The sequence below is a fragment of the Nuphar pumila genome, chromosome 5 (genome assembly GCF_984573655.1).
Source record: "Nuphar pumila chromosome 5, dmNupPumi1.hap1.1, whole genome shotgun sequence".
Taxonomy (NCBI): domain Eukaryota; kingdom Viridiplantae; phylum Streptophyta; class Magnoliopsida; order Nymphaeales; family Nymphaeaceae; genus Nuphar; species Nuphar pumila.
The window spans coordinates 124832370-124859947 of record NC_143253.1 but is presented as its reverse complement, the minus strand read 5'-3'; the positions used below and the strand labels follow the sequence as shown (position 1 = coordinate 124859947).

Here is a 27578-nt window from a genome sequence, read left to right as displayed (position 1 = left end):
TGAGCTCAAGAGCACTTAATCACATGGAAATTTTACAGGAAAATTGTGTATCCAAAAACAAGGTTTTTCTAAATATTTAATACAGAATTCATAAAGTTAATTAAGAACCAACACACAAGAATGGTGGAGAATTCATACCCTAGCCATTCATCTAAGTCAACCTAGCCTAGTCTGTCAGAGAATAAAGAGTACCTTTTTTCCTTGAAAGTTCTCATTAACAGTCCAGAATGATTAATCAGTAGACAGAAAAAAGGGCCTAATAACTCTCAGCATGTCAGTGAGTGTCACGAGCCCAACCAGCGATTCCTGTTCATCCACAACCCAAACCCTGTGAACATGGTGGTCCACAGCCATGGTTAATACTTCCTTAAGGCTAGACTCAGCATAACAGGTTATGAGCGGCCTTGGTTTCAGGCTGGAATCAGTTTCGCCAATGCACCCAACCCTTGTACCCATTGATACCTTGGCAGTAAATTCAACTACAGAGAGAGACAACCATGACTGCAGCAGAGAGACAGGGCACCCCCTTAGATCAGTTGCAGAAAAAGTCCCCACAAGTCTCTTCCCTTTACCCTGCAAAATGTTGGAATCAAGTTACCGTAAATTCTAAACCATATCATAAAGAATTGCACATAAAACTACATATGCAGGAACTCTTACTAAGTACTTGATTCCTTGAAATGGCTAAGATCAATATTCTATTCCTTGGAAAGCCTACATCCTCAACCCTAACACAGCAAGATTTCTCATGCACAGCAAGAAAAAATCATTCCTACATAAATAGTACCATTCACAAAATTGTACCATAAAGTTATCCATTGCAAAAATCCAGGATATAGCTCCAACAAACAGAAATACTTATGATGAGCTGTAGCTCCAACAAACAAGTATCCTCTTGCACGGCCTACATATGATGAGCTGTAGCTCCAACAAACAGAAATACTTCACTAGTATTGCTTCCAGGAGATAGAATTTCAAGTATCCTCTTTAATAAGATTATACATAAGCATCAACTTTTGACTGATTATCTTCATCTGATGGATTGGATGATACCTGCAAGGTCATGTCCTTGACAGGCTGAGCAAAAACAACCAGCAAATTATGGAAGAAAGTTTTGATGGAAGCCAAATCTTCAGTTTGCAAATGGCAACATATGATGGGAATCAATAATGGGCTTCATATTGGAGAAGCATCTATGGTGAAGAAGTTAAGGACATGTCTGTGACCAAGTTCTAACCTCACGAGCCAGATTCTTAAGGGTGAGAATCCCCATACAAATTCTTGACCCGATGGAGCGAGAACTGTTTTTTGGAGCATGCTCCCAACAGAAGAGCTTCTCTTTATTGTGTTCTAATCACCAAGTCAGGTAACGCACGTCAATGACAAGTTGCATAAAGATGATGCCAGTCAACTGAGACAAAACTACTGAACAATTCAGCAAGCATAAATATTTAAAGTTTAAACAGCCACTAAGTTTGACTTAATTTTATCTAGAAAATCCGCATTCAAATTCAAAACATAGTTCAATAATTATGTATGAGATAATAAAAGATCATCACAAAGCCAACAATTTTTGTATGTTATACGCAGTCAGATGAATGAATAAGAATGTGTAGTTTTATGGATGTAAAAATAGAACAGCATGTCAATGTCTAAGCATTGTTAAATGGGGAAGATAAATTACAAGCAAAACAAAAGGTGACAATCACAAGCAGAAATTGGAAGACAAATCCAACTAGGAGAACAAAAGGCCACAGGTAACATTTCCAAAAAGAGCAAAAATAGAAGGCCAAATACAAAGAAACAGAAGGCATACGTTTATAAGATCTGGCTTGGTCCAAGTAGTCTCTGGAGCTTCAATTATAGGAACAGCACTTAGGGAAGCACTCCTCATACATTTAACAGCTTGCATGACTTTCATGTGGCCTGGAACAGCAAACGCATTTTCTTGGATGGCACCCAATTTGCTGATGCTAATTGACATGATGCCCTCAATATCATTTTCATGCGTCTTCAAGAAACTAAGGACATCCATCTGTGTGAGCATCTGATAACCAGGTGATGATTCTTCCAATTCTACACCAATTATGTCATCTGTGCAGCTATTTAGTGGAACCAATGCCCTATGGATGCCTTTACTAAATGCTTCCATGCAGTCTACGATGCTGCATATGAAAAGGAATCATAAGACTAACCATTAGCCATCTTTTGCCAATTACCATATAGCACGTTAAAAGCTCAGTGGAGCTGAAAAAAGAACAGTAACACTCAGGAAATAATTATTCCATGACTAAAAAAGGGGAAACTGTTGATACCATAATATTTGAATATCTACTCATAAACCAAATATAGATCAATGTAAACCAGAAATCCCTCATGTTTCCCCTAACAATGAACATGACCCTCCCAGAGTATTCGTGAACGGAAAACTAGAAATTGTTCATGATCACCATGCATAACAATGTAACAAATTAATTAGTGCAGAACCACCATGACAAAGAGACATGCACAAAGAAACATGACAACATTCAGAAAACTATGGAAAAGCAGGACAATTGAAAAGAATTGATTTAAGAAAAAATATTGAAGAAACACACATCTAAAACCTATGAATATATTAAAACTGTAATGTTGTAGCTTCTACCATGAGGATGTTACAATTTTTGTCATTTTCATATTAGATAACATGACTGTGTAAAAGAAGAGAAAAAACAAGAGGGAAAGAAACTGTTTCCTATTTGGCAAGAAGAGAAACAGGCCATGCAGCTTCATATTTTTAAGCAAAAAAAAAGAGGGGGAAGAAAAGGGTTACTACTATTAAAGCCTTCCTGTATTCTAGACTTACATTTCAAATGTTAATATCTTAGCTCTTACTAATAATCGTATGTAATGAAAACTTACCCAACACACACACACACACACACACACACACACACACACACACACAGGCCAAGCATGCCCAATATTGCAATGTTGGGGTTCATCAAAGACACCATAAACAGAAAAGAAATGTGTTAGAACAAATTATCATGCAAATACCCGAAAAGACAAAATTTTCAGAAAAAAACATTTTAAATAGATCAATTTCCGAAGATCTGTTACTGAAGATATTTCCACCATAAATAACTATAATACATTTATGTGCTTGAAACAATTTGCGTTATTTGAATTCAAAATGATGAATTATTTGAGCAGATGATGAATTATTTGAGCATCAAAAAGTTAAGTAGCTGCTTCATCATTTTTTCAAAAAATGACAGCACTAGAGGACATCTCCTGCAGCTAGGGCTGTCAATGGGTCAGATATCCAAACCATGTGTGTGCACCCAAAGCCGCCCATATAACATCTAGTTGAGTTCAGTTCAATGTCGGGTTGCATCAAGCCAAGAAAATGGAAGCCCAAACTTAATCCACATAATCCAAAGGCTATACCTAGACACAGGTTTAGGTTGGATATTCTATGCAGATCTGTCCCATTGACGGCCTCACTTGAAACACAGCCTTGTGCGTGTGCATGCACACACACAGGCACAGGCACGTGCAGACGCGCACACACACACACACACACACCACACACACATGCACACACACACACACACACAGGCATTGTTCTAGCTATCAGAGCTGATCCAAACATTTCTTCACAAAGAAAATTTTTATCAGTGTGTCCTGTCCTTTCAGCAAATACCAGAAGGCCACATCAACTAAGTTTTAACTAAATCACCAACATGGTTGACTGGAAGCAAGCACCCTGGCTTGCCATACAGCATGTTAAGATTGAAAGCTTTTTATGTCCACACAACCTTGCCAGCATCAGAGGCATATCCATCCATGGCAAACCTAATCACTTCTTTTCCAATCAGTCTACTCAGTTACCATCTATTTGGTCAGACGATCAGCAACTGCATCTATTGAGGAGAATGATCACACACACACACAAGGTTAGTGCACAAAAAATGGAAAAAATAAGAAAAAATATATCTTAGGCAAAGAAGCCCTAATATGATAGAACATGATAGACAACCCAAATATCCAACAAATTGTTGATCTTAAATATCCCATTAGACAAGATATCATAGAACTAGCAAATCACAAATATTACCTAAATAGCAGCAAATCACAAAAAATGAAATGTAAACAAGCTACAACATGACAAATTTTCACGAACAATTAACTACAATGAAACTAACAAACACAACCAACAAAAGTCACAAAACAATAAAATACTACATATCAGAGTGATTAGTAGTAAGGATCAAAATTCCAAGTTGATAATGTCTTGCAAGGTTCTTAACATCATCATAGTCTCCAAAAGAGAGAGAGGATCAAGCATCATTAAAATCATTATCATCATAAGAATCCGAGATCTTCCTGATGATGCAGGGCAGGACCCGATTGGGCCCATCGTGCCACTCGATCCACCACACAGGGCAGATGAAAGACCCCGTGAATATGACTCACCTGCAGGGACGGAACTGCGACGCAGGGAGGTACCCTTGCGCACATACGTCAGGCGTGGTGGAGCTCGCACGCCCCAGAACCAGCAGCAAAGAGAGACCGAACCGGATCGTGGGTCGGATCCAAATCTGGACCCACGACCCGGTCCAGTAGACAGTCTTTAAGAGGCATGTCTAGGGTTGCGTGAAGATCATTGAATATTGAAAAGAACCCCAGCCGACTTCTCTTCTGCAGTTTTTTTCTATTCTTCATTTGATTGCTGTTTTTTTTCCTTACTGTTATTGCACTTCCCATTGTTTTTATTGAATTTTCTGAATTAATAAAGAAGTTCAGCCACCGATTCACGGTGGGTCATTAGTTTACGCTCCTTCTCCAACGCAGCTGCATCAAAGTGGTATCAGAGCTGCGGGCGTTCCAACTTCATCAGCGGTATGGCTCTTGAGGAGGGAACCGATCCGGTACAAGGCGAAGCGCGTGAGAAGGCGAGCAGCGAAGACCCAATGCTGCGTGTCATGGAGGTGTTGACAAAAATACAAGAAAATGTGTTGCGCATCAGTCGGGACGTGGCAACCATATCCCGGCGACTTGATGGGGTCGAAGGCCGGGTCGCTGCCCTTGAGTCGCCGGTGGATCCCACTGCGACCTCAAGGCAAAGACTGGAGGGTGCACTGAAGGTCGTAGCAGACGTGGCAGCAGTCCAGCCGACGTCCTGTCAACCCGACGGTGTTGCTGCCCCACAATCAGCATTTCCTCCTCCATTCCCAGGTTCGACAGCCACAGCGTCACACGCAGCAGGTACCCCCCATCTGAACCAAGAAGTTAGGACAGGGCAATCCCACGTCGTTGGTGCAGTATTGCCCTGGCCTCGAGTCATGGGGGCTATGCCGCCGGCAGGGCTGGACCTGCAGGAACCCAGCGACACGCCGGGTCCTGCCGCAAATTTTGGTCCGAGTGCACCCCAGCCCAGGGTGCGGTTTCCTGTGGGTCTGCCGCAGGTGGGGTTGGGTCCGCAAGAACCCAGCAGCACGCAGGACCCCGCTGCGAGCCCCAGCGCAGCGACCCGACCCCGGAAAGAGTTGTTTCTCCCTCCTGGTCCCGCACGCAGAAACATTGCGATGACCAACCAGCGGGCGGAACCTGGTGGACCCGTGTGGATGGGTCCGAACCCGAGAGGGTCCGGGCCGGAACAGTTTTCAGCAGGACCCAGGCCTGGATTTCGGGGACCATCCTTTGGGTCCCTGGGAGCGGGTCCAGGATCCGAACCCCCTTACCCAGCCAATCCAAATGGGTTTGGTTTGCGGTTCATCCCGAACCAAACCCAACCCATTAATTTCGAACCCCAAAACGAATCCAATACCGACCCAGACCCATATCGGACCCGGACGGAGCTCCAGTTTGGATTTGAGCCGGGTCAGAACCAGACCCATAATCTCTTGGATCGGGGATCGAGTTCAGATCAAGCCTATTATCCCCAAAACTCGAACCTCGATCCCTCCCATCCATATCTGGGTCCGACGAGTAGTATAGGAGTGGGCCCGATTCACATTCCGTCGGGCGAGTCAACCCATCCATATACCCCCCAAGGCCCATACCCAAACCCAAATCCAAACCAACCCGTTTACCCAAACCTGACCCAAAACCCAACCCAATATCCGGCCCAACATCATATTCCTAACCCACAACCATATTATACCAATTCTACCCGTCCGGAACCAGAACCTCAACCGAACCTTCCCCCGAACCCTGGACTTCCCGTCATTCCAATACCACAATATCGGCAGCAGATGGTGCCCGCCCACGGGCAAACCCTACCGAGGCAATGTCAGCAGGAACCGGCGCGCCCTGATCGCCGACCCCCCATCAGGAGAGTTCGACAGCACCAGCATCCCGGCGAACAATACCACCATATGGGCAATGAAGCAGCTTGGGACGACGACATTTTCTGGAACGAGCATCCTGCAGGAATGGTGGAACCGCGACAACAGAGACCCCCAGACCACTCTTCCACCTATGGCGTGAAATTGGATCTTCCGGAGTTTGCGGGGCGATTCGACGCGGAGCAGTTTTTCGACTGGTCTTATGCCGTGCAGTTCTTCTTCGATTATCACACAGTTGTTGAACATCGTCGTGTCTCGTTAGCCTCTACACGGTTGAGGGGCCTAGCACAGACATGGTGGGTGGAGCTACAACAATCAAGGGAGCGGCAGGGATTAGAGCGCGTACAGTCGTGGGAGAAAATGCAAAGACTGATGCAGTCAAAGTTCGTGCCTTCGGATCACGCCGAACGAGCCTACAAGGAATACCTGACCCTGCGCCAAGGTTCCCGAACTGTAGCAGAGTACACCGCGGAGTTCCATCGTCTTTCCCTGCGTGTGCAGATCGAGGAAACAGCTCGTCAGCAGGTAACGAGGTACATTTCGGGTCTCCGCCCTGCTATCTCTGATGATTTTAGTTGTGTCACAGTCGAAACATTAGATCAAGCCAGCAGTTATGCCATGAACATCGAGGACAAGCTGAAGCGGAGGCAGGAATATAGGACGACCCGTAATGAGCCCTCTAGCCGACCCAAGCCGAGTTTCCCAACCAGGGGAGCAAGCTCCCCTAGTGATTCAAAACCTAGGACCGACCTTAGCAAACCTGACCAGTCAGGTCCAGCTTTCCACACCCGGTCCAAAACCAAACCTACTGAGTCGACCCTTCGTTGCTTTAGGTGTCAAGAGTTAGGACATGTCGCGTCCAAGTGTCCGACCGTGAGCAAGAACACCCACCTGGTTGAAGGGATTGTCGAGTCTGCAAGTGAGAGTGATAGTGAGGACAATTCATTAGTGGAGGTTGAGGATGAGCGGGGAGTTATAGAGTTCGACGGCAACGTCGAAAGTTTGTTGTCCATCCGTCATGTGTTGACCACACCCCGAGAATTGACCCCATCGAAATGGCTAAGGAATAACATTTTTAGGACTCGATGTAACTGTGAAGGTCACGCTTGTGATGTCATCATTGACACCGGAGCATGTGAGAACATGGTATCTGAGAGTGTGGTGTCTACCTTGAAACTCAACACCGAAAAGTTGTCCCAACCCTATAAGATGGCCTGGTTCAAGAAAGGAAATGAGGTTCCCATCACTCAGCGTTGCCTAGTCCGGTTTTCCACGGGGGAACACTACCACGATGAGGTGTGGTGTGATGTGGCCCCTATGCATGCGTGTCACATTCTTTTGGGACGTCCCTAGCAGTTTGATCGCCAGACCACTCACGATGGCCGCAAGAACACTTACTCTTTTATCTTTAACGGCCATAAGATCGTCCTTCTACCTATCCGGGAGACAGGTTTCCCCACAGTTGACAAACCCGAGCGAGTCCCCCGACTCGCAGGCCTCTCATACCGGCTTTTCCTGGACCACTGCCAGGAAGATGGCTATTGTTATGCCCTGGTGGCTAAGCCAGTGATGAGTTCGCATGTGTCCATTCCCGCTGTTGTTGCCCCTCTTCTCGAGGAATTCCGCGACGTTATGCCTGATGACCTTCCTGATGGATTACCTTCGACAAGGGTGGTTCAGCATGCCATTGATTTTGTGCCCGGGTCGAGTCTACCCAATCTTCCCGCTTATCGCATGAACCCCTCCGAGCACACTGAGTTGTTAAGACAGGTTCAGGAATTACTGCAAAAGGGTTTCATTCGTGAGAGTGTTAGTCCTTGTGTCGTGCCTGCCTTACTCACTCCTAAGAAAGATGGGTCCATGCGCATGTGTGTCGATAGCCGTGCGATCAATCGCATCACAGTCAAATACCGTTTTCCCATTCCTCGTTTAGATGATATGTTTGATATGTTATCCGGGGCCTCCATTTTCTCTAAAATTGATTTAAAAAGCGGATATCATCAGATTTGTATACGCGAGGGAGACGAGTGGAAAACGGCATTTAAGACACGTGATGGATTGTACGAGTGGTTAGTTATGCCGTTTGGGTTGTCTAATGCCCCCAGTACCTTCATGAACATGATGACCCAAGTCTTGCGTCCGTGTCTTGGGAAGTTTGTTGTCGTCTACTTTGACGACATCTTGATCTATAGCTCTTCATTGTCTGATCATTTGAGTCACCTGTGTCAAGTCTTAGATATTTTGTGAAAGGAAAAATTGTATGCCAATGCCAAGAAGTGTGAGTTTATGACATCCAGTGTCGTGTTCTTAGGGTTTATTGTGTCTTCTGATGGCGTCAAGGCCGACCCTGCTAAAGTCCGAGCGATTGTCGATTGGCCTACCCCAAAGACTATAGGAGAGATCTGTAGTTTCCACGGGTTAGCCACCTTTTACCGACGTTTCGTGAGGAATTTTAGTACCCTTATGGCTCCCATCACGGAGTGCCTAAAAGGTACTAGCTTTCATTGGACGCCAGCGGCTAGCAAAGCCTTCACGATCATCAAGGACAAAATGACCAGTGCCCCTGTCTTAGCCCTCCCCGATTTTAGTGCAGTCTTTGAGGTTGAATGTGATGCCTCTAAAGTGGGGATTGGCGCCGTCTTGAGTCAGAATCGTAGGCCTGTCGCCTTCTTTAACGAGAAGCTGACTCAAGCCAGGTGCCAATATTCCACTTACGATGTGGAGTTTTATGCCGTTGTACAAGCCCTTCGTTATTGGAGGCATTATCTCATTTATAAGGAATTTGTCTTGTACACGGATCATGAGGCATTGAAGTACCTGAACAGTCAGAAAAAGTTGAGTGTTCGTCATGCCAAGTGGGTCAGCTTCTTGCAAGAGTACACCTTTTCGCTCCGGCATCAATCGGGTACCCTGAACAAGGTGGCTGACGCTCTTAGTAGGAAGAACAGCCTGTTGATGACTATGTCGGTGCAGGTCATAGGTTTTGAACAATGCAAAGAGTTATACCCTACGGACCCTGATTTTCACAAAGTCTGGGAAGGGTGCACCTCCTCCGCTCGCAACCTCGACCCCCGTTTTAGTATTCATAATGGTTACCTCTTCCGTGGTAACCAATTATGTGTACCCAATTTCTCCCTCAGGCTTCAGTTGATTTCTAAATTACATGAAGGAGGGTTAGCAGGGCATTTCGGGCATGATAAGACGTTCGCTCTCTTAGATGAACGATACTTTTGGCCCAAAATGCGCAAAGATGTTGTCAAGTTTATCCAAGGTTGTCATGTGTGTCAAGTGTCCAAGGGTCATCGTCAGAATAGTGGTCTGTACACCCCGTTACCCATTCCTGAACGACCGTGGGAGCATGTGTCCATGGATTTTATCGTGGGCCTGCCCCGCACACCACGTCGTTTTGATTCAATTTTAGTAGTTGTTGACCGGTTCTCCAAAATGGCTATCTTTATTCCGTGCAAACGCACCACTGATGCATCTTTAGTCGCTTCCTATTATTTCAAAGATGTTGCCCGTTTCCACGGTCTACCTCACACAATCACTTCCGATCGCGACACGCGTTTTATGAGCCACTTTTGGAAGTCGTTATGGACCCTGTTGAAAACTAAGCTCCAGTTCAGTAGCGCGTATCACCCCCAGACTCCCCCAGACTGATGGCCAAACCGAAGTTGTGAACCGCACCTTAGGAAATTTGTTACGGAGTTTAGTGGGCGAAAATGTCAAAACTTGGGATCTTGTTTTGCCTCAAGCCGAGTTCGCCTATAACAACTCCATTAACCGGTCCACTGGTAAATCTCCGTTCCAGGTAGTGTATGGTCGGTCCCCCACCCATGTCGTTGACCTCGCCCCTGTGTCTGATCTCTCAACTCCCGCTCCGGATGCCTTTGATGCCATTGAATATATGCGTGACATTCACAGACAAGTCAGGGCCAAACTTGTTGAAAGCTACGAGACCTACAAAGCTTTCGTAGATCAGGGTCGTCGTGATGTCCATTTCGAAGTTGGTCAACTTGTCTGGGTGTACCTGCGTCCAGAGCGTTTTCCCGTAGGTACCTATAGCAAATTAAGTCCTAAGAAGTATGGCCCCTTTAGGATCCTTCAGCGGTTAGGTTCGAATGCTTACCTCCTTGAGCTACCCGATGATTGGCATATTTCCCCTATTTTCAACGTGGCTGATCTATATGCTTACTGTGGCAACAACAAGTCGACAGAGCCGACTTCTTCTCAACCAGGGGAGAATGATGCAGGGCAGGACCCGATTGGGCCCATCGTGCCACTCGATCCACCACACAGGGCAGATGAAAGACCCCGTGAATATGACTCACCTGCAGGGACGGAACTGCAACGCAGGGAGGTACCCTTGCGCACATACGTCAGGCGTGGTGGAGCTCGCACGCCCCAGAACCAGCAGCAAAGAGAGACCGAACCGGATCGTGGGTCGGATCCAAATCTGGACCCACGACCCGGTCCAGTAGACAGTCTTTAAGAGGCCTGTCTAGGGTTGCGTGAAGATCATTGAATATTGAAAAGAACCCCAGCCGACTTCTCTTCTGCAGTTTTTTTCTATTCTTCATTTGATTGCTGTTTTTTTTCCTTTGTTTTTTTTCCTTACTGTTATTGCACTTCCCATTGTTTTTATTGAATTTTCTGAATTAATAAAGAAGTTCAGCCACCGATTCACGGTGGGTCATTAGTTTACGCTCCTTCTCCAACGCAGCTGCATCAAGATATAATCATGATAATATCCTGATATTATCACGATAAATATAAATATCCAATATTTTTAAAATACCGTAATATTTTAGTTTTTAAATCATTTTTTTATTTTAGAGCATTAATATAATGACATTTTCAAAATGCCACCAATAACAGTGACAACAGTGCTGATGTGCTCTAGCTCCTAGAGCTGATCTAAACATTTCTTCATAAAAGCAATTGCTAATCAGTGTGTCCTTACTTTCAGCAAATAGCAGTAGGACACATCAACTAGGTTACAAACTTTAAACTAAATTACCAACGTGGTTGCTTGGAAACAAGCTTCCTCGCTTGCCTCACAACATGAGATAACTGAAACTTTATTATGTACAAATAATCTCCCTAGCATCATAGGCACCTGCATCTATGGCAAACAAAACTAATCACTTCTTTTCCAATTAAGCTGACGGGGTTACTGTCATTTGGATTGAGGATGACAAAACAGCACCTTTTGATGAAAATGATGTGGAAGGTGCAATCAGATTAAAATGTCAGGAGTGGATGTCTAAGGTGCATAAACACATTTAATAACATTAATCTGAAAATCTGTTTCAGGTAGCCAACATGTTCTGTTTCTTAAATGTCACAGTTGTAAAGTCATTGGGATTTGACTAAAGTCACCATGATTCGACCTTGTTTGTATCATCATCAAATAAAGGAAAATGTATATTCCCTTTGTATGTAGATGATATGATTGTCACAAGTGGTGATGTTTGTCAGTGTCCGATTCCTCGTAGGAGTCGGTTCTGCGAATTCAGGCGCAGGGAGCGGGGCAAGGCACTGAAGAGGGGAGCAAGCGGGGTGGAGGCACCACGGATCTGCAGGGGTGTGCGGCTAGGCAAGGGCCCTGGGCCATGTCTCAAGGCAGGGACACGATCAGAGGGGATGCCTAGGGCGGTGTGCAGCAGGGTGTGTCCCAAAGGAGGGGACACAACCACAGTGATGAAGGGAGGAAAGGGCGTGTTCGGTGGGGGACACAATCAGGGGAGTCGAGTAGGGCAGGGAGGCCGTGCGGGCTTGGGCGAGTCCCAAGAGGGATTTGGCCAAGGGGCAAAACAGCAAGGAGAGAGAGAGTCTCACCATGCGGACACAGGCAACGAGGTTAGAGGCAGTGGCGGAGGTGCAGCTGGAAGGGAGAGCAATTCGTCCCGACAAACCAAAGATGGCAGATGGCAAACGAACGAGGGAGGGAGAGCAATTTGACCCTCAGAAGAAAGCACAAACCAGAACCAAGAATGAACTCTTGAGAGAAAAACCTCTTAAAAATTCATTAAAGAAACAATAAGCTATTATAGGCTACACTAGGGGTAAATGAGAAAAAATAACTCTTAATTTATGTGGGAGACCAAGGGGGGGGGCCATGTAGGAGAGTCCAAAGCCAAGTGGGAGTCCAAGGGGGGGCGTCCCACCAAAGTGGATCTAGAGTTGGGCAGCCTATATGGGTTGGATCCTATCCTATATCAAATGGGTGCGGGTGCGGGTGCGAGTGCGGGTGCGACACGGGTGCGGCTGAATTTCAAAATTTTTGGACACGGGGACACGGATATATATATATATATATATATATATATATATATATATATATATATATATATATGTGTTAAAATTAATTGTCCTATTGAGGTTTTAAGCGTAAGTTTTCTAAAAGGTAGGTTATTTGATATTTCATAAATAAAGAGGGACTTGTAAGTAATTTTTTATAGTGGCGTCTCTCTATTTAACAAGGAGATTAGCCCTAATAGAATTTAACGAGTTTTCTCCTCTCTCTCTCTCTCTCTCTCTCTCTGCCTCGATTCTGGCACACCTCAGATAAGTTTCCACATGGTATAGAGTCGTGGATCTCGGGAGCGTGAGCACGTGATCGACCTACACCAAAAAGGCTCGAAAAAAAATTATATACAGTAAAGAGGTGTGTGTATTTCTTCTTCTTCTTCTAATTGCATAGATCTGATTACAGATCTGTGTCATGACACAGATCTGTAACCAGATCTAAAGGTCACGGTGATGGTGGTGTCAACTGAATCTGGTTGCGGCAGAGTTGGGTCACGTGACAGCGTGTCAACTGAATCCGATTGCGGTAGAGTAGGGTGTTTCTATCAGACCAAGGATTTGGATGTCGGGAAAATTATTTTTTCTTTTGTTGACTTGCCGTAAATCATGTTTCGTAGGAGCAGGTGTTAAAAAAATTTTTTTGGAGGCCGGTGTGATTTCTGTATCGTGTGCAGTTGCTCATATCAGATCGTGAAAGTTTTTTTTTATATGAAGCAGTCGTGGGATGTCTGTGTCGTATGCAGTTGAACAAAGTAATCTTGTCCTTGGAGATCGTGTTCGATGTTGTTCTGGTTTTCTCAGAACTACATTTCTGATCTAATTTTTAATTGCTTCTGATGTGGGTTGAATAACCTAATGAAACCGTGAATTAGGTTGTCGTATGATCGTGAAACACACTGTTTTTCTTGCTCTGCTGGCGTGAACTGGTTTCTGATATGGTGAAACAGTATTATGTGGTCGTGGAATTGGCTGACGCGTGATCATCAAACACGTTGTTCCTGTGTCAACTACCGTGTGCTTGATGAACATCCCAGATTCAAAATCTGAGTGATTAAGAAAGTGAGCCTTTTTTTTTTGCAGCTGTATTAGCATCAAATATATCTCTTATCTTGTTAATACTACTCAGTATGGGTGAAGCTTTGAAACTTGATTCTAAAAATGATGCTATTAGGGAGTATAAGGCATTTGCAAATCCCTTCTCGTATGGTTCTTCAGTGAGATTGAATGAAACTAACTATGCCAGGTGGTCCAGAACTTTTATGATGTCGGTATCTGGACATCGTAAAAAACATATTCTGTTGGAAACTGAACCAAATGAAAAGGTGGAAAAATATATTACTTGGGACGAAGATAATGACATCGTTATGTCATGGATCATGAATAGTGTCGAACCTCATATTGCAGATGGTCTAATTTACTATAATACAGCCAAACAGATGTGGGACAACCTTTGAGATACGTACTCTCAAGAGACTAATGTGAGTTGTATCCTGCAAGTCGAACAGGAGATATATAATTTGCAGCAAGGAGATCAGACCTTGGCTCAGTATTATGCCTCCGTCAAAGTAGCATTTGAAAGACTCAATGCCCTTAGGCCTTTTTGTTGTTCGCAGCACAAGGATCATCAAGAACAGACTATGGTTGCTCGGTTTGTCACAGGTTTATCTTCAGAATTCTCTGTTGCAAAAGTCCAAATGTTGACTAGATCCGATGTACCTACTCTTGCTGATGCATATAATCGTCTGAGTAGACTTGTGATTTCTCTTCCACAATCTCAACCGATGTCCCAGTCATCTGCTCTAGCTATCCCATCAGGTTATGGACGTGAAAATTTTCAGACTATTAGAGGACGAGGTCGTGGAAGAGGTATGGGAGGCAGAGGCAAACTTCAATGTACTTTCTGTGGAAAATCTGGACATTTAGAAGATCGTTGTTGGGATAAGCATGGACGGCCAACCTCTTCTGCATCAAAGCCTAATGTTCCAAAAGTGAATGTTACTACACTAGAGGTAGCAAATGCAAATGATAACACTTCTGCAAGTGACAGTATCACCTTTAGTCGAGCAGAATATGATGAGTTGATAGTTTGTCGTCCTTCAAGCTCCTCTTCTCCTGTAGCTGGTGTGGCCTACTCAACAGGGGATCATCTTTATCTGAATGATAGTAAGTGGATTATTGACTCTGGTGCATCCAGACATCTGTGTGGGAATTCGTTTTTCTTTTCAGATCTAAAGGATATTACTGTTCATCGAGGAGTCTCATTAGCAGATGGAAGTTCCTCACCAGTTGTTGGTCAGGGAAATATTTCTATATCCTCTTCCCTGCAGTTGAAAAATGTTCTTCATGCTCCCTCATTCCCTCAAAGTTTACTCTCTGTTAGTTGTCTTACCAAAGAACTAAACTGTAGAGTGATATTCGACCCAATGGGTTGTCATTTTCAGGATTTGCTGACGGGGAAAAAGATTGGTGGAGGCTATGAAGAAAATGAAGTCTACTTCCTACATCATCCAGTGGGCAATGTTTATGCTTCAGTAGAACACTCATCCAGTCTTGTTCAGTGGCATCGCCGTCTTGGTCATCCTTCATTGTCAAAGCTTTGTTATGTCTTCCCTCAAATTCCATTTACTACATTATTTCAGTGCAAAGCATGTCAGTTGGGCAAGCATCATCGGAGTTCATTCCCTTCTAGTCAGAGTCAGTCCAGTCATAAAGTTTTTGAACTTCTTCATGCAGATGTATGGGGCCCTAGTAAGATTCCTACCAGGACTCAGTGTCGATATTATCTTGTTATTGTTGATGATTTTTCTAAGTTGTCGTGGGTGTTTTTAATAAAAGAAAGATCTGAAGTTCCAAGTATTATCAAATCCTTAATTCTTGAAATAAAAACTCAGTTTAAATCTGTTGTCAAGATTGTTCGCACTGATAATGCTCTTGAGTTCAAAACCAAAGCCTTGTTGCAATTTTATCAAGACCATGGTATTCAACCCCAAACTACTTGTGCCTATTCCTCTCAACCAGTGTTGTGAAAAGCGTTGAGGCGTAGCGAGGCGCTCCACCAAAATCTGAGGCGAGGCGTAAGCCTCGAGGCGCAAAGCGTAAGCCTCAAAAAAAAATTTATTAAAACTTAAAAAAAAACTATAAAAATTATCTAACATTATAAATAAATAAGAAATGCTTTATTGATGAAGCAACAACCAACAAAAAACAAAAAATCTCAAATAAATACGAAAAAAATATGAGATTAACATGTAAAAGTAACATTAATGCAACAACTTGATCTATGTAAGTATCTAAGAAATAAAATATGAGCAATCATTCAATAAAAAAATAACATTAACAACAAAATGCAACTAGCAACATCATGTCATAATTAGAAAATGCATGTTAACATTAACAACCAAATGTTAATATAATTATCCAAAACTCTTCAAAATGAAAGTGTTAACATTCATAATTACAACTCAAACTCTTCAAAATGAGAGTAAAAAATAGCATCAAGAAAAGAAGTAAGAAGAAAGAAAGAACCCATGGAAAAACTAAAAGGGGGAGATAGAAAGTATTTATCTCCCATCTAAATTCAATATAAAAATCAGCTTAAAAGATCAGAGGGAGTAACAGTCCAACATGAATCAACATATTTAAATAATAAAACAGAGCAACAGAATGCAAACTTGAGACAGAGTAACAGTATGTTGATCATATATTGTAGATTTTTTTTGTGAGAGACGAGAGAGAGTACAGGCATGAGCTCCAATAACTAGGATTTAGGAAGCATAAGCTCAAGTTTCCTACAAATAAGCAAACTGATGTCTGTTTATTTGATCTCTTACCATCATTGGAAGGAAACCTAGATGTCAGGTTAGAATCTTACTTCAAGAAGTCAGTCATTTTAAAGAGCATATTTCTTCCTGCAGCAACTTCTGTTGCTTCTTTTTATGTTTCCATAGTTTTTGATATTTCAATGATTAATGTGCTTTGATAAATTCAATGGCTTAAATAACCATGATTAAAAGTGTGTATTAGGATATTTAATTAATTTCAAAATTTCGTGTTTATTTATTATCCCTATTCTAAATCCATGTCAATTTGGTTTGTATACTCAGTGATCTTTTCCCACTTGTGATGTCAAGCATAAATTTCAATATTTGTGTACTGCAGGACTATACAAAAGTACACAGATTTTAGGCACTGCAATGTTAATTTTGTGTGTGTATGTGTGTGATATTTGTTGTATTCTCTTAGTTTTAGAACTCTATTAATGAGTTTATCTTCAAGATGGTTTTCATCTCTGATGCTCTCTCATGATTGTTTGTTTGTTTTGTTTTAGGGGAAACAAAGACAATTGAGTGGGCTATGCGCCTACGAGTTGCTCTTTATATGGGCGAGGCTTTGGACTATTGTAGTAGTGAAGGTCATCCATTGTATCATGATCTCAATGCATACAGAGTTCTCTTTGATCAGGAAATAACCTATGCTTGTCTCAAGTGCAGCAAGAATCCTGTATTAGAAAAGTTTGTTGGTCCCATTTAGTCTGAGTTGTTTAATTGAGAGAACGTGCCCTTCTCTCAACTGGAAGAGTCTGGAAATAGCTGGAAATTTTGGACTTTGTTTATAGCTTGCAGAGTCCCTGTACAGCATCATTGATTTGTTCGCAATTTTTTTCTCTAGGAGAAGTGAATTTTAAAATCTCCCTACGAATTTCTTGAGACCAACATTAGTGGAGCATGCACAGATGCACATACAACTTCACGACTTGCTCACAATATTTTCCAGGAGAAATGAGTTTTATCCCTAAATACTCTCCTGTCAAGAATTTCCTGAGAACATTAGTAGGGCATGCACGCACACATGGCTGTGGCTGTGTTTCAGCTTATATTCTTATTTTTACTTGCAGGATGGTGATCCAAGACTTTCTTGCTTTGGTCTTATGAAAAACAGCAGAGATGGAAAGAGTTATAGCATGAACCTTGCTTATACACCGCCAGAATATTTACGAACTGGTAGCTGATTTCTTGGCATGGGGCGGTCTAATTGTTGGTTGCTTGCCAACATTTTTCTCAGAATTTATAATTGTTTTCGTAATGCTGGCTAGTGTCTACCATCATTATGTTGGCATATCGTAGATTTTTTTTTGTGAGAGATGGGAGACAACGTACCTATTTTCTGGGCTCAACCACGAGAGAGAGCCTGCGTGTGAACAACGAGAGAGAGAAGTTGCGTGATACACACAGTCACATACATGAGAGACGAGAGAGAGTACATGCATGTGAGAGACGAGACGAGAGAGAGAACATACCTATTTTCTGGGCTCAACCACGAGAGAGAGAGCCTTCGTGTGAATGACGAGAGAGAGAGAAGTTGCGTGAGAGAGAGAGAGAGAGAAACAAAATGCAAAAATAAAACCCTAATTAGGGTTGGGCCCTCTTTGTTTATACCCCAACTTTTAGTCAAATAGGGCTTTGACCCTAATTTGACCAAAAGCAGTAAAGGAGTAAAGGCGTATACGCTTCATTTTGAGGCGCGCCTCGCCTTGAGGCGTGCGCCTCGAGGCGTATGAGGCGCACGCCTTGGAGTTTTTGCGCTTTATTCATGCGCCTCAAGGCATAAAGCCCCTCGCCTTGAGGCGAGGCACACTTTTTGCGCCTTGAGGCGCGTTTTTAATAACACTGTTCTCAACAAAATGGCATAGCTGAGCGAAAACACAGGCACCTCATTGATGTCGCACGTACCCTTATGATTCAATCCAATGTTCCTGCGATATATTGGGGTGATGCGATTATCAGTGTTTGTTATATGATCAACCGCATGCCTTCATCTAACTTGCGTCACCCGCTATGGTGCTTACAAATTCTTAGTAATGCCATTCGGGTTGACAAATGCTTCAACCACATTCACGACTTTAATGAACCAGATCTTCTACCCTTAGTTAGACAAGTTCGTGGTAGTCTACCTGGATGATATCGTGATCTACAGCAGCAACATAGAGGAACATGTCGGACACTTGCGAACAGTGTTTCAGGTGTTAAAGGAGAATGACCTTTGTGTCAAACGAGACAAGTGTCTTTTCGGGCATGAGGATATCAACTTCCTTGGCCACGTTGTGGGGCGTGGTGTGCTGCGTATGGATGGGCAAAAGATAAAGGTCATCCACGAATGGGTTCCGCCAAGCAAAGTGCCAGAATTAAGGTCATTCCTTGGTTTGGCAAACTATTATCGGTGTTTCATCGAAGGCTATTCCCTCATTGTTGCGCCCTTCACCGATTTGTTAAAGAAAAATCGGGTAAGACTTTGGACAGGAGCGTGTCAAGATGCCTTCGATGGCTTAAATAAAGCCTTAGTGAGGGAGTCAGTGCTGCAACTGCCCGATCATTCAAGACCCTTTGAAGTCCACACGGATGCCTCAGACTTTGCCATTGGCGAAGTTATTATATAAGATAGTCATCCGATCGCATATGAGAGTTGCAAGCTGAAGGATGCAGAGAAGCGTTACAGAGTGCATAAACGTGAAATGACCGCCATTGTGTATTGCCTCAGAACCTGACGGCACTACCTCTTGGGTGCCGAGTTCGTCGTCAAGATGGACAATGTGGCCACGAGCTATTTTCAGACACAGCAGAAGTTGACGCCTAAACAAACTCGGTAGCAGATGTTTTTGGCTGAGTTCGACTTTGCCTTGGAGTACAAGGTTGGAAAGACCAATGTTGTGGCGGACGCCCTGAGCCGTAGGGCTGAACTGGCAGTTGCGCACACGGAGCCTTCTGAAGTGCACTTGAAGGGTGCATTGCTGAGCCGCATCCGCGAAGGTACGTAATAGGATCCGACTGCACAACACCTTGTTTCTCTGGCGCAGGCAGGGAATACTCGGTGATTTTGGCTACAGGATGGCCTCCTCGTGACAAAAGGGGGACGCATCTTCGTGCCACGTTGGGGAAGCCTCCGCCGAGAACTGCTTAAAGAGTGCCATGATACACTATGGGCCGGCCATCCTGGTCAGGAGCGGACCTTAGCACTCCTTGAGCGCAGCTACTATTGGCCGCAGATGAGAGACGACGTTGAGGGATATCCGGGGACATGCCTCATCTGCCAGCAAGATAAGGGGACAAACCAGAAGGTTGCCGGTCTCCTTGAGCCTCTACCAATTCCAGAACGTCCTTGGGATAGCATCTTCATGGACTTTATTGTTAGTCTGCCAAAGGTAGAGGGCCTCAGTTCTATTTTGGTTGTGGTGGATCGTTTTTCAAAGTATGTCACCTTCATCCCAGCTTCTAAGGAGTGTCCTGCAGAGAAGACTGCAGAATTGTTCGTAAAACATGTGGTGAAGCACTGGGGCATACCAAAGAGCATTGTGAGTGACCGCGATGCTCGCTTCACGGGCAAGTTCTGGCGTGAAGTATTTCGGCTACTTGGCTCTGATTTGCTATTTTCACCAAGCTTCCATCCGCAGACAGAGCGCATCAACGGGATACTTGAACAGTACCTTAGGCATTTTGTTAGTGTCAATCAGAAAAAATTGGGTGAAGCTCCTTGACGTAGCACAGTTTTGTTACAATCTGCAGAAGAGCGAGTCTTCAGGCCACAGCCCGTTTGAGATAGCCACAAGGCAGCAGCCAGTGACCCCGCACACTCTTGTCGCACAAAAAAAGAGAAGGTCATCATTCGCCTATCAGTTTGTTCGCGACTGGCACGAACAGAATAAGTTGAGGAAGGCATTATTACACAAGGCGGCAAAGAGAATGAAGAAGTGAGCAGACAAGCATCGTCGGCCCGCTGGGTTCCAAGTTGGGGACCAAGCGTTGGTGAAGTTATATCTAGGACGCACAGGCATCTTTCGCGGGCAGCACCGTGGACTGCTAAAAAAGGTTGAGAGACCCTTCACCATCACAAAGAAGGTGGGTGATGCAGAGCAGGCCCAAAACAAAGATGCAGAGCAGGCCCAAAACAAAGATGCAGAGCACGTCCCATACCCAACAGCACACAAACGTGTTTTGGGTCTGGGACCGGACCCGAGACCCGGATCCAGTTGAAGCCTTTAAATAAACTTCTTAGGGTTGCGTGCAGGTGGAGAGAATATTGAATTTGACAGCAACTGCTTTTTCTTCAGCAGCTTTCCTTTGATTTTTTTTATTCCGTCTATTGTTGGTCTCTATGCCACAGGGATTCGGCTAAAAGGGTGCCGCACCCGCGTCGACGCGACTCGACGCGGGAGCGGTCAACACGATCCTGGGTGCGTTGACCGCACCCAAGATCATTTAGGTCCATTTTCTTTTTTGGATTTTTTTATTTAAAAAAATTTTCCCTTTGAAATTGGCTGCAAAATTTTAAAAAAAAAAATTACTGCTGACAGCTCCTGTCAGCTGCTGACAGCTCCTGTCAGCTGCTGACAGCTCCTGTCAGCTGCTGACAGCTCCTGTCAGCTGCTGAGCTGCGAAATTTTAAAAAAAAAAATCTGCTGACAACTGAAACAGCAGCTTCTGTCAGCTGCTGAGCTGTGAAATTTTTTTTAAAAAAAATTCTGCTGTCAGCTGCTGACTCTGCTTTCCGCTGCTGACTCTGCTGACAGCTCCTTTTTGTTGTCAGCTCCTTTTTTTCGTAAAGGGTTTTCTCTGCTGACAGGAGTTGTCAGCTGCCTTTCAAATCCTTTTTTCGTAAAGGATTTTCTCTCTTATATATATATATATATATATATATATTTACATTTTTGCCCCTGCCGCACCCCCGCACCCGGGTTTTTTGGAAGTGCCGAATCCCCGCACCCGCACCCATGTGACATAGGTTGGTCTCATTTTCATATACTTTCATTGTTATTTTTTTGCTTCCGTCTAACTATTTTATCGTTGCTCTGTCACATTCAGCCTACAGCAGACTATTGGATTTTTTTTGAAAAAAGCTTTTTGCCTTTGCTTTAGACGCACGTTCTTTACTGCGTTTTCCTTTTCTTCTGTCAGTTTCATTGCTTTGTTGATTTTTCTATTAGTCGTGGTTTTTCATTTCACTGTTAGTATTATCAAGTTGTAAACATTTCCTGTGCTTAATCTCTTGTTGCTTGGATACGTGAAACCGAGCCTTTCTTTGCTTCACGTTGTTCCTGCGTTATTATATGTTGCACGATTGTGCATTGAAGGAGTAGCCACGACAGCCTGTTAACGGGACGACACTGATTCCTTCCTGCAGCACATCGGTACCTAGGAACGTGGGTTGTGTGCTGACCGAGTAGCCTCAACGTCAGCCCCATTATTGTATCAGTGTCGCCCCTTTAGCTGCACCGAAAATGTGTCCACGCCGGTACTCATTACGTGAGGGTCGATCACGGTTGCCTCACTGCATCAAAATGATATCAGAGCCCAGCCCCTCCTCCTTCGTCAACGGCATGACGCAAGAAGCGAGGAACGGTCCTATGAGCGGAAAGGCACGAGAGGAGATCATGAAGTGGTTACTCAACAAGTTGGCGGAGATGCAGGAAGATATGTTATGCCTAGAAAAGGAGGTAGTCGGTCTGTCGAAGCATATGGACGGGGTCGAAGCGCGGATGGATGCGCTTGAATCCAAGGTGGATGGGCACGCAATGCAATTGAATCAGTTAGGCGCGCGCGCGATTAACCCTGTTGATACTATCGTCGTCGATTCAGCCCCGATGACGCTCCAGCACACGGCGCAACGAGAAGGCATTGAGGAAACCTTGCACAGGGATACAGGTTGCGGTAGTTCTCCCCATCTCGAGTCAGCAGCAACCCCGGGTCGCCCATGTTAGGGTACCCTCCAACCGAACCGCCAAGGGGCGCAGCAGGTCCCGGCGACTGTGTCGCAGGTCGGGCCTGAGTTGCAGGACCACAACGTTACGTTGGGTCCTGTCCCAGGCCTGGGCTCGTGGCCTCGCACCATGGGAATCGCGCCACAGTGTGGGTCAGACCTGCAGAGCCCCGGTGTCCCACTGGGCCTTGCTGGGGACCTGGGTACCACTGTCCGACCCGGAAAGGCAGTAACCTTCCCCCTTGAACCTGTGCGTGGGAGTCATAAGGCGGCAAACCCACGAGTGGGAGCAGGGGGACCCGAGTGGACAGGTCTGGATGCAATTATGGTTGTTAATGTTCATCTTGGCGACATTCAAGAAATCTCTTTGATATTGAATCAAGCTTCATTACAGCGTGGCATGTTCAGGGTTGAGCATATTAGAAGTTATAAATCTGAAGTTGACGTTGTGAAGGAGACAGGGAAGCGTTGCAAAATGAAAGGGGCGGTAGATTTTGGAAAAACGCTCTGTGGGTATGGTAGGGTGGCTAGCCTTGATGGATTTTCATTTATTGGTGTCAACTTGCAAGTTGGAGATGTGGTCATTGGTAAGTTTACAGAGTCAGGAGCAGATCACAATTTTAAATGGAAACGCCTATCTTCGATGTGTCTGATCTATATGCTTACTATGGAGAAGATCAGTCATCGGAGCCGACTTCTTCCCAACCCGGAGAGAATGATGCAGAGCAAACCCAGAACAATGATGCAGATCATGTCCCATACCCAACAGCACACAGACGTGTTTCGGGTCTGGGACCGAACCCGAGACCCGGATCCAATTGAAGCCTTTAAATAAACTTCTTAGGGTTGCGTGCAGGGGGGAGAACATTGAAAAAATCGCAGCAGCAACTTTTCCCTTTCAGCATTTTTTTCCCTCTTTGTCTTCTTCCTATCAGTAGTTTAATTATATTAGATTCTTTGCACTGGAGTTCTGAAAAGTTTGACTGCCACTTTTGCTTCAGCCGCACGTTATTACTGTTTTGTTTATTTCTTTATTCCTTTTCAATCAGTCTATTTAATCTTTGTCAGTCTTTGTCTTTTTCATTGTTAGTACTCTCAGTTTGTAAATGTTATCAGTCTTTTAATGCATTATGGCTCGAATACATTGATCGGAGCTTTCCTGTCTTCACGCTGCCATTGGATTATCGTGTTGCACAGTCGTGCATTGGGAGGATACAGCCTACGTCATTCCATTAACAAGGCTATTGGCATCCTCACTACACCAGCAGGCTTCACACCAACGCCGGTGCGTGAAGGTTGCAGTTTCCACCACTGCGTCAAGTGGTGGTTGTCCTTCTCATCGCTGAGTAGCGCACGACCGTGTGGATCGTGTTCTCGTTTGCCAAGACCACGCACGCGACGCCGGTTGTTCCACTGCATCAAAATGGTATCAAAGCCCAGCCCCTCCTCCTTCGTCAACGGCATGACGCAAGAAGCGAGGAACGGTCCTATGAGCGGAAAGGCACGAGAGGAGATCATGAAGCGGCTAATCAACAAGTTGACGGAGATGCAGGAAGATATGCTATGCCTAGAAAAGGAGGTAATCGGTCTGTCGAAGCATATGGACGGGGTCGAAGCGCGGATGGATGTGCTTGAATCCAAGGTGGATGCGCACGCAATGCAATTGAATCAGTTAGGCACACGCGCGATTAACCCTGTTGATACTACCGTCATTGATTCAGCCCCGATGGCGCTCCAGCACACGACGCGATGAGAAGGTGTCGAGGAAACCTTGCACAGGGATGCAGGTTGCGGCAGTTCTCCCCATCTCGAGTCAGCAGCGACCCCGGGTCGCCCATGTCCAGGTACCCTCCAACCGAACCGCCAAGGGGCGCAGCGGGTCCCGGCAACTGCGTCGCTGGTCGGGCCTGAGTTGCAGGACCACAACATTACGCTGGGTCCTGTCCAAGCCTTGGGCTCGTAGCCTCGCACCATGGGAATCGCGCCACAGTGTGGGTCAAACCTGCAGGGCCCCAGCTTCCCAGTGGGCCTTGCTGGGGACCCGGGTACCTTTGTCCGACCCGGGAAGGCAGTAACCTTCCCCCTTAAACCCGTGCGTGGGAGCCATAAGGCGGCAAACCCACGAGTGGGAGCACAGGGGACCCGGGTGGACGGGTCTGGATACAATTGTGGTTGTTAATGTTCATCTTGGAGGCATTCAAGAAGTCTCTTTGGTATTGAATCAAGCTTCATTACAGTGTGGCATGTTCATGGCTGAGCATATCAGAAGTTATAAATCTGAAGTTGACGTTGTGAAGGAGACAGGGAAGCGTTGCAAAATGAAAGGGGCGGTAGATTTTGGAAAAACGCTCTGTGGGTATGATAGGGTGGCCAGCCTTGATGATGATGAATTCTCATTTATTGGTGTCAACTTGCAAGCTGGAGATGTGGTCATTGGTAAGTTTGCAGAGTCAGGAGCAGATCACAATTTTAAATGGAAGCACCTATCTTCGATGTGTCTGATCTATATGCTTACTGTGGAGAAGATCAGTCGTCGGAGCCAACTTCTTTCCAACCCGAGGAGAATGATGCAGGGCATATCCAGAACAATGATGCAGAGCACGTCCCATACCCAAAAACACAGAGACGTGTTTCGGGTCTGGGACCGGACCCGAGACCCAAATCCAGTTGAAGCCTTTAAATAAACTTCTTAGGGTTGCGTGCAGGTGGAGAGAATATTGAATTTGGCAGCAGCCCTTTTTCTTCAGCAGCTTCCCTTTGATTTTGTTTTATTCTGTCTATTGTTGGTCTCATTTTCATTTACTTTCATTGTTATTTCTTTGCTTCCGTTTGATTATTTTGTCGTTGCTCTGTCACATTCAGCCTACAGCAGACTATTGGATTTTTTTTGAAAAAAGCTTCTTGCCTTTGCTTCAGACGCACGTTCTTTACTGCGTTTTCCTTTTCTTTTGTCAGTTTCATTGCTTTGTTGATTTTTCTATTAGTCGTGGCTTTTAATTTCACTGTTAGTATTATCAAGTTGTAAACATTTCCAGTCCTTAATCCCCTGTTGTTTGGATACGTGAAACCGAGCCTTTCTTTGCTTCACGTTGTTCTTGCGTTATTATATGTTGCACGACTGTACATTGAAGGAGCAGCCACGGCAGCTTGTTAACGGAACAACACTGATTCCTCCCTGCAGCACATCGGTACCCAAGAACGTGGGTTGTGTGCTGACCGAGTAGCCTTAGCGTCAGCCCCATTATTGTATCAATGTCGCCCCTTTAGCTGCACCAAAAACGTGTCCACGTCGATACCCATTACATGAGGGTCGATCACGGTTGCCTCACTGCATCAGTGGGCAAGCTGGTGTATAAGCTGGAGTTGCCTCAGACTTCAAGGTGCACCCGGTGTTCCACGTGTGCAACCTCAAGCAGTTCCATCCAGACGATGGAGATCTGAAACACAGTGTGCCACAACGCGCTCTCATTATGCAAAAGGCCCCGGCAGCACAACAGTCTGAGAAGCACCTCAGTAAGATCCTTCGTCACAAGGTCAACTACTTGGACGAAGCGAAGAAATATCTAGTGTAGTGGGAGGAAACAGCGGAACCAACATAGGAGTCTGCATTCCGAATGAACAGCCGTTATCCGGCTGAAGTTAAGGCTTACCATTAAAAGATGGCGCCGAGGACGGCGCATGATTTGAAGGGGGGGAGTATATTCCCTTTCGACTTACATTGTAAAGTTGCGCTTAGAGTCTGTTTTGCTTTTATTGAGTCTGATGTAAGCTGCCCGGTTCAGGTGAATCAATACCCCGAAAGGGCAGCCCGTATGCTTGAACTGTAATCGCCCTCGAGCAAAATTGTGAATGAATTAAATGCGTTGAGCTTTCTTTTGTTCACACTCGTTGTGATTGCTTCTTGTGATTGCAATTCTTCTCTCTCTATTCTCTCTTGCTCTCTTGCACTCTGATTACAAGCTTCCACGACTGGCAAGCGAGCTGACAAGTAGGCTTGCGACCGTAAGGAAGGACCATCGCGTCGCGCTGGCCCATTGAAGGAAATAGGCCCGTGACACTAGCGGCCACATTACATAATCAATGAAAATATTAACTCACTCTCTTCCTCCATGGTGTCTCTCAATATAATGTTTTTGCTGTGGCAACAGAGAAATTTGTCCCCTCAACCTTGAGTAGAAAAGGGATCCTCACGAACTAAGAAAAATTGAGCTCACCGTCCATGATGATACAGTTTCCATTGACTCCAAACACACAATATAAACCAAGCACCCACAACCCAGGACAGGATACCTAATTGAACAATTTCTTCAACTTGGATATCCATCCAATAGATTGTTCAGCATTCCGGATCAAAGTTGAGTGTTGCAAACTCTAAACTGAACGTAAACCTGGAATTCAGGTATTTACAGAACCCACCGCCAAATTAAACTCCCGACATCAAGCCAATCCCAACAAACCAAACCACGACCATTGGGGTGTCTTTGGATTCAGGGACTTCATTGGAATTGAAATCTCATTCCATCAAATTGCTCGTCACGGAAGTCGAGTAATTAACTAAAGAAATTGATCCACGAGATTTCCTAATCGATAACACCATCTCACAGGAATTCCATCCTCCGGGAGTGCGAATGCCAGCTAAAACGAAACACGCCCAAGCAAGCAAAAAACCTAAACTGAAGAGAAAGAAAACGAGGAATCGGGGCACACACACAGAGAGAGAGAGAAAGACGCACCTGGTGTTGGGATTGAAGGTCCAGAGGCTGAGGCCCTCGAGGCAGTGACCGATCACGGTGGAGACAGGAGCGGCCATCCGGTCGTCGAGGCGCTCGCCGTCGGGGTGGTCGGCGACGTAGGCGAGAACATCCAGCATGCTCACCATGCCGATGTACTGCTTCCGGGCCTCCCCCGTCACCTGGTCGTGCTCCACTATCATCGATCCCCCCGCCCCGATCCACTGACCCGGCGGCGCCGCCACGGGCACCGCCACCACCCCGTTGGCCACCATGGCGTTCACCGTGTCCCTCAGCGACGCCGTGTACGGCACCTCCACCAGCCGCCGCTTCGCACCAACCAAGTCCCGCACCCTCGCCCTCCTCACCTCCCCGCCTTTCTTCGCCATCTCCATCTCTCTCTCTCTCCTTCCCTTCTTGCCTTCCCGCCCAACTTCGGCGCCAGCTCCAGGTT

At 45.1% G+C, this 27578-nt stretch overlaps 1 protein-coding gene across 2 annotated transcripts; it reads right to left on the bottom strand.

Annotated features, from left to right (window-relative positions):
* On the bottom strand, positions 1–27552 carry LOC149838544 (SNF1-related protein kinase regulatory subunit gamma-like PV42b). Of its 2 annotated transcripts, none has more exons than XM_090006656.1 (3): positions 27128–27552; positions 1817–2165; positions 1–573 (listed from the first exon to the last, which is right to left on the bottom strand). In XM_090006656.1, exons 1-3 carry the CDS (start codon positions 27517–27519, stop codon positions 232–234), a joined length of 1083 nt encoding a protein of 360 aa, XP_089862782.1. In that variant the 5' UTR covers positions 27520–27552; the 3' UTR covers positions 1–231. The 2 variants fall into 2 exon arrangements, with proteins under 2 accessions (XP_089862782.1, XP_089862783.1); XM_090006657.1 differs by lacking the exon at positions 1–573 and adding an exon at positions 1082–1411.
* Positions 27553–27578: the final 26 nt, after the last annotated feature.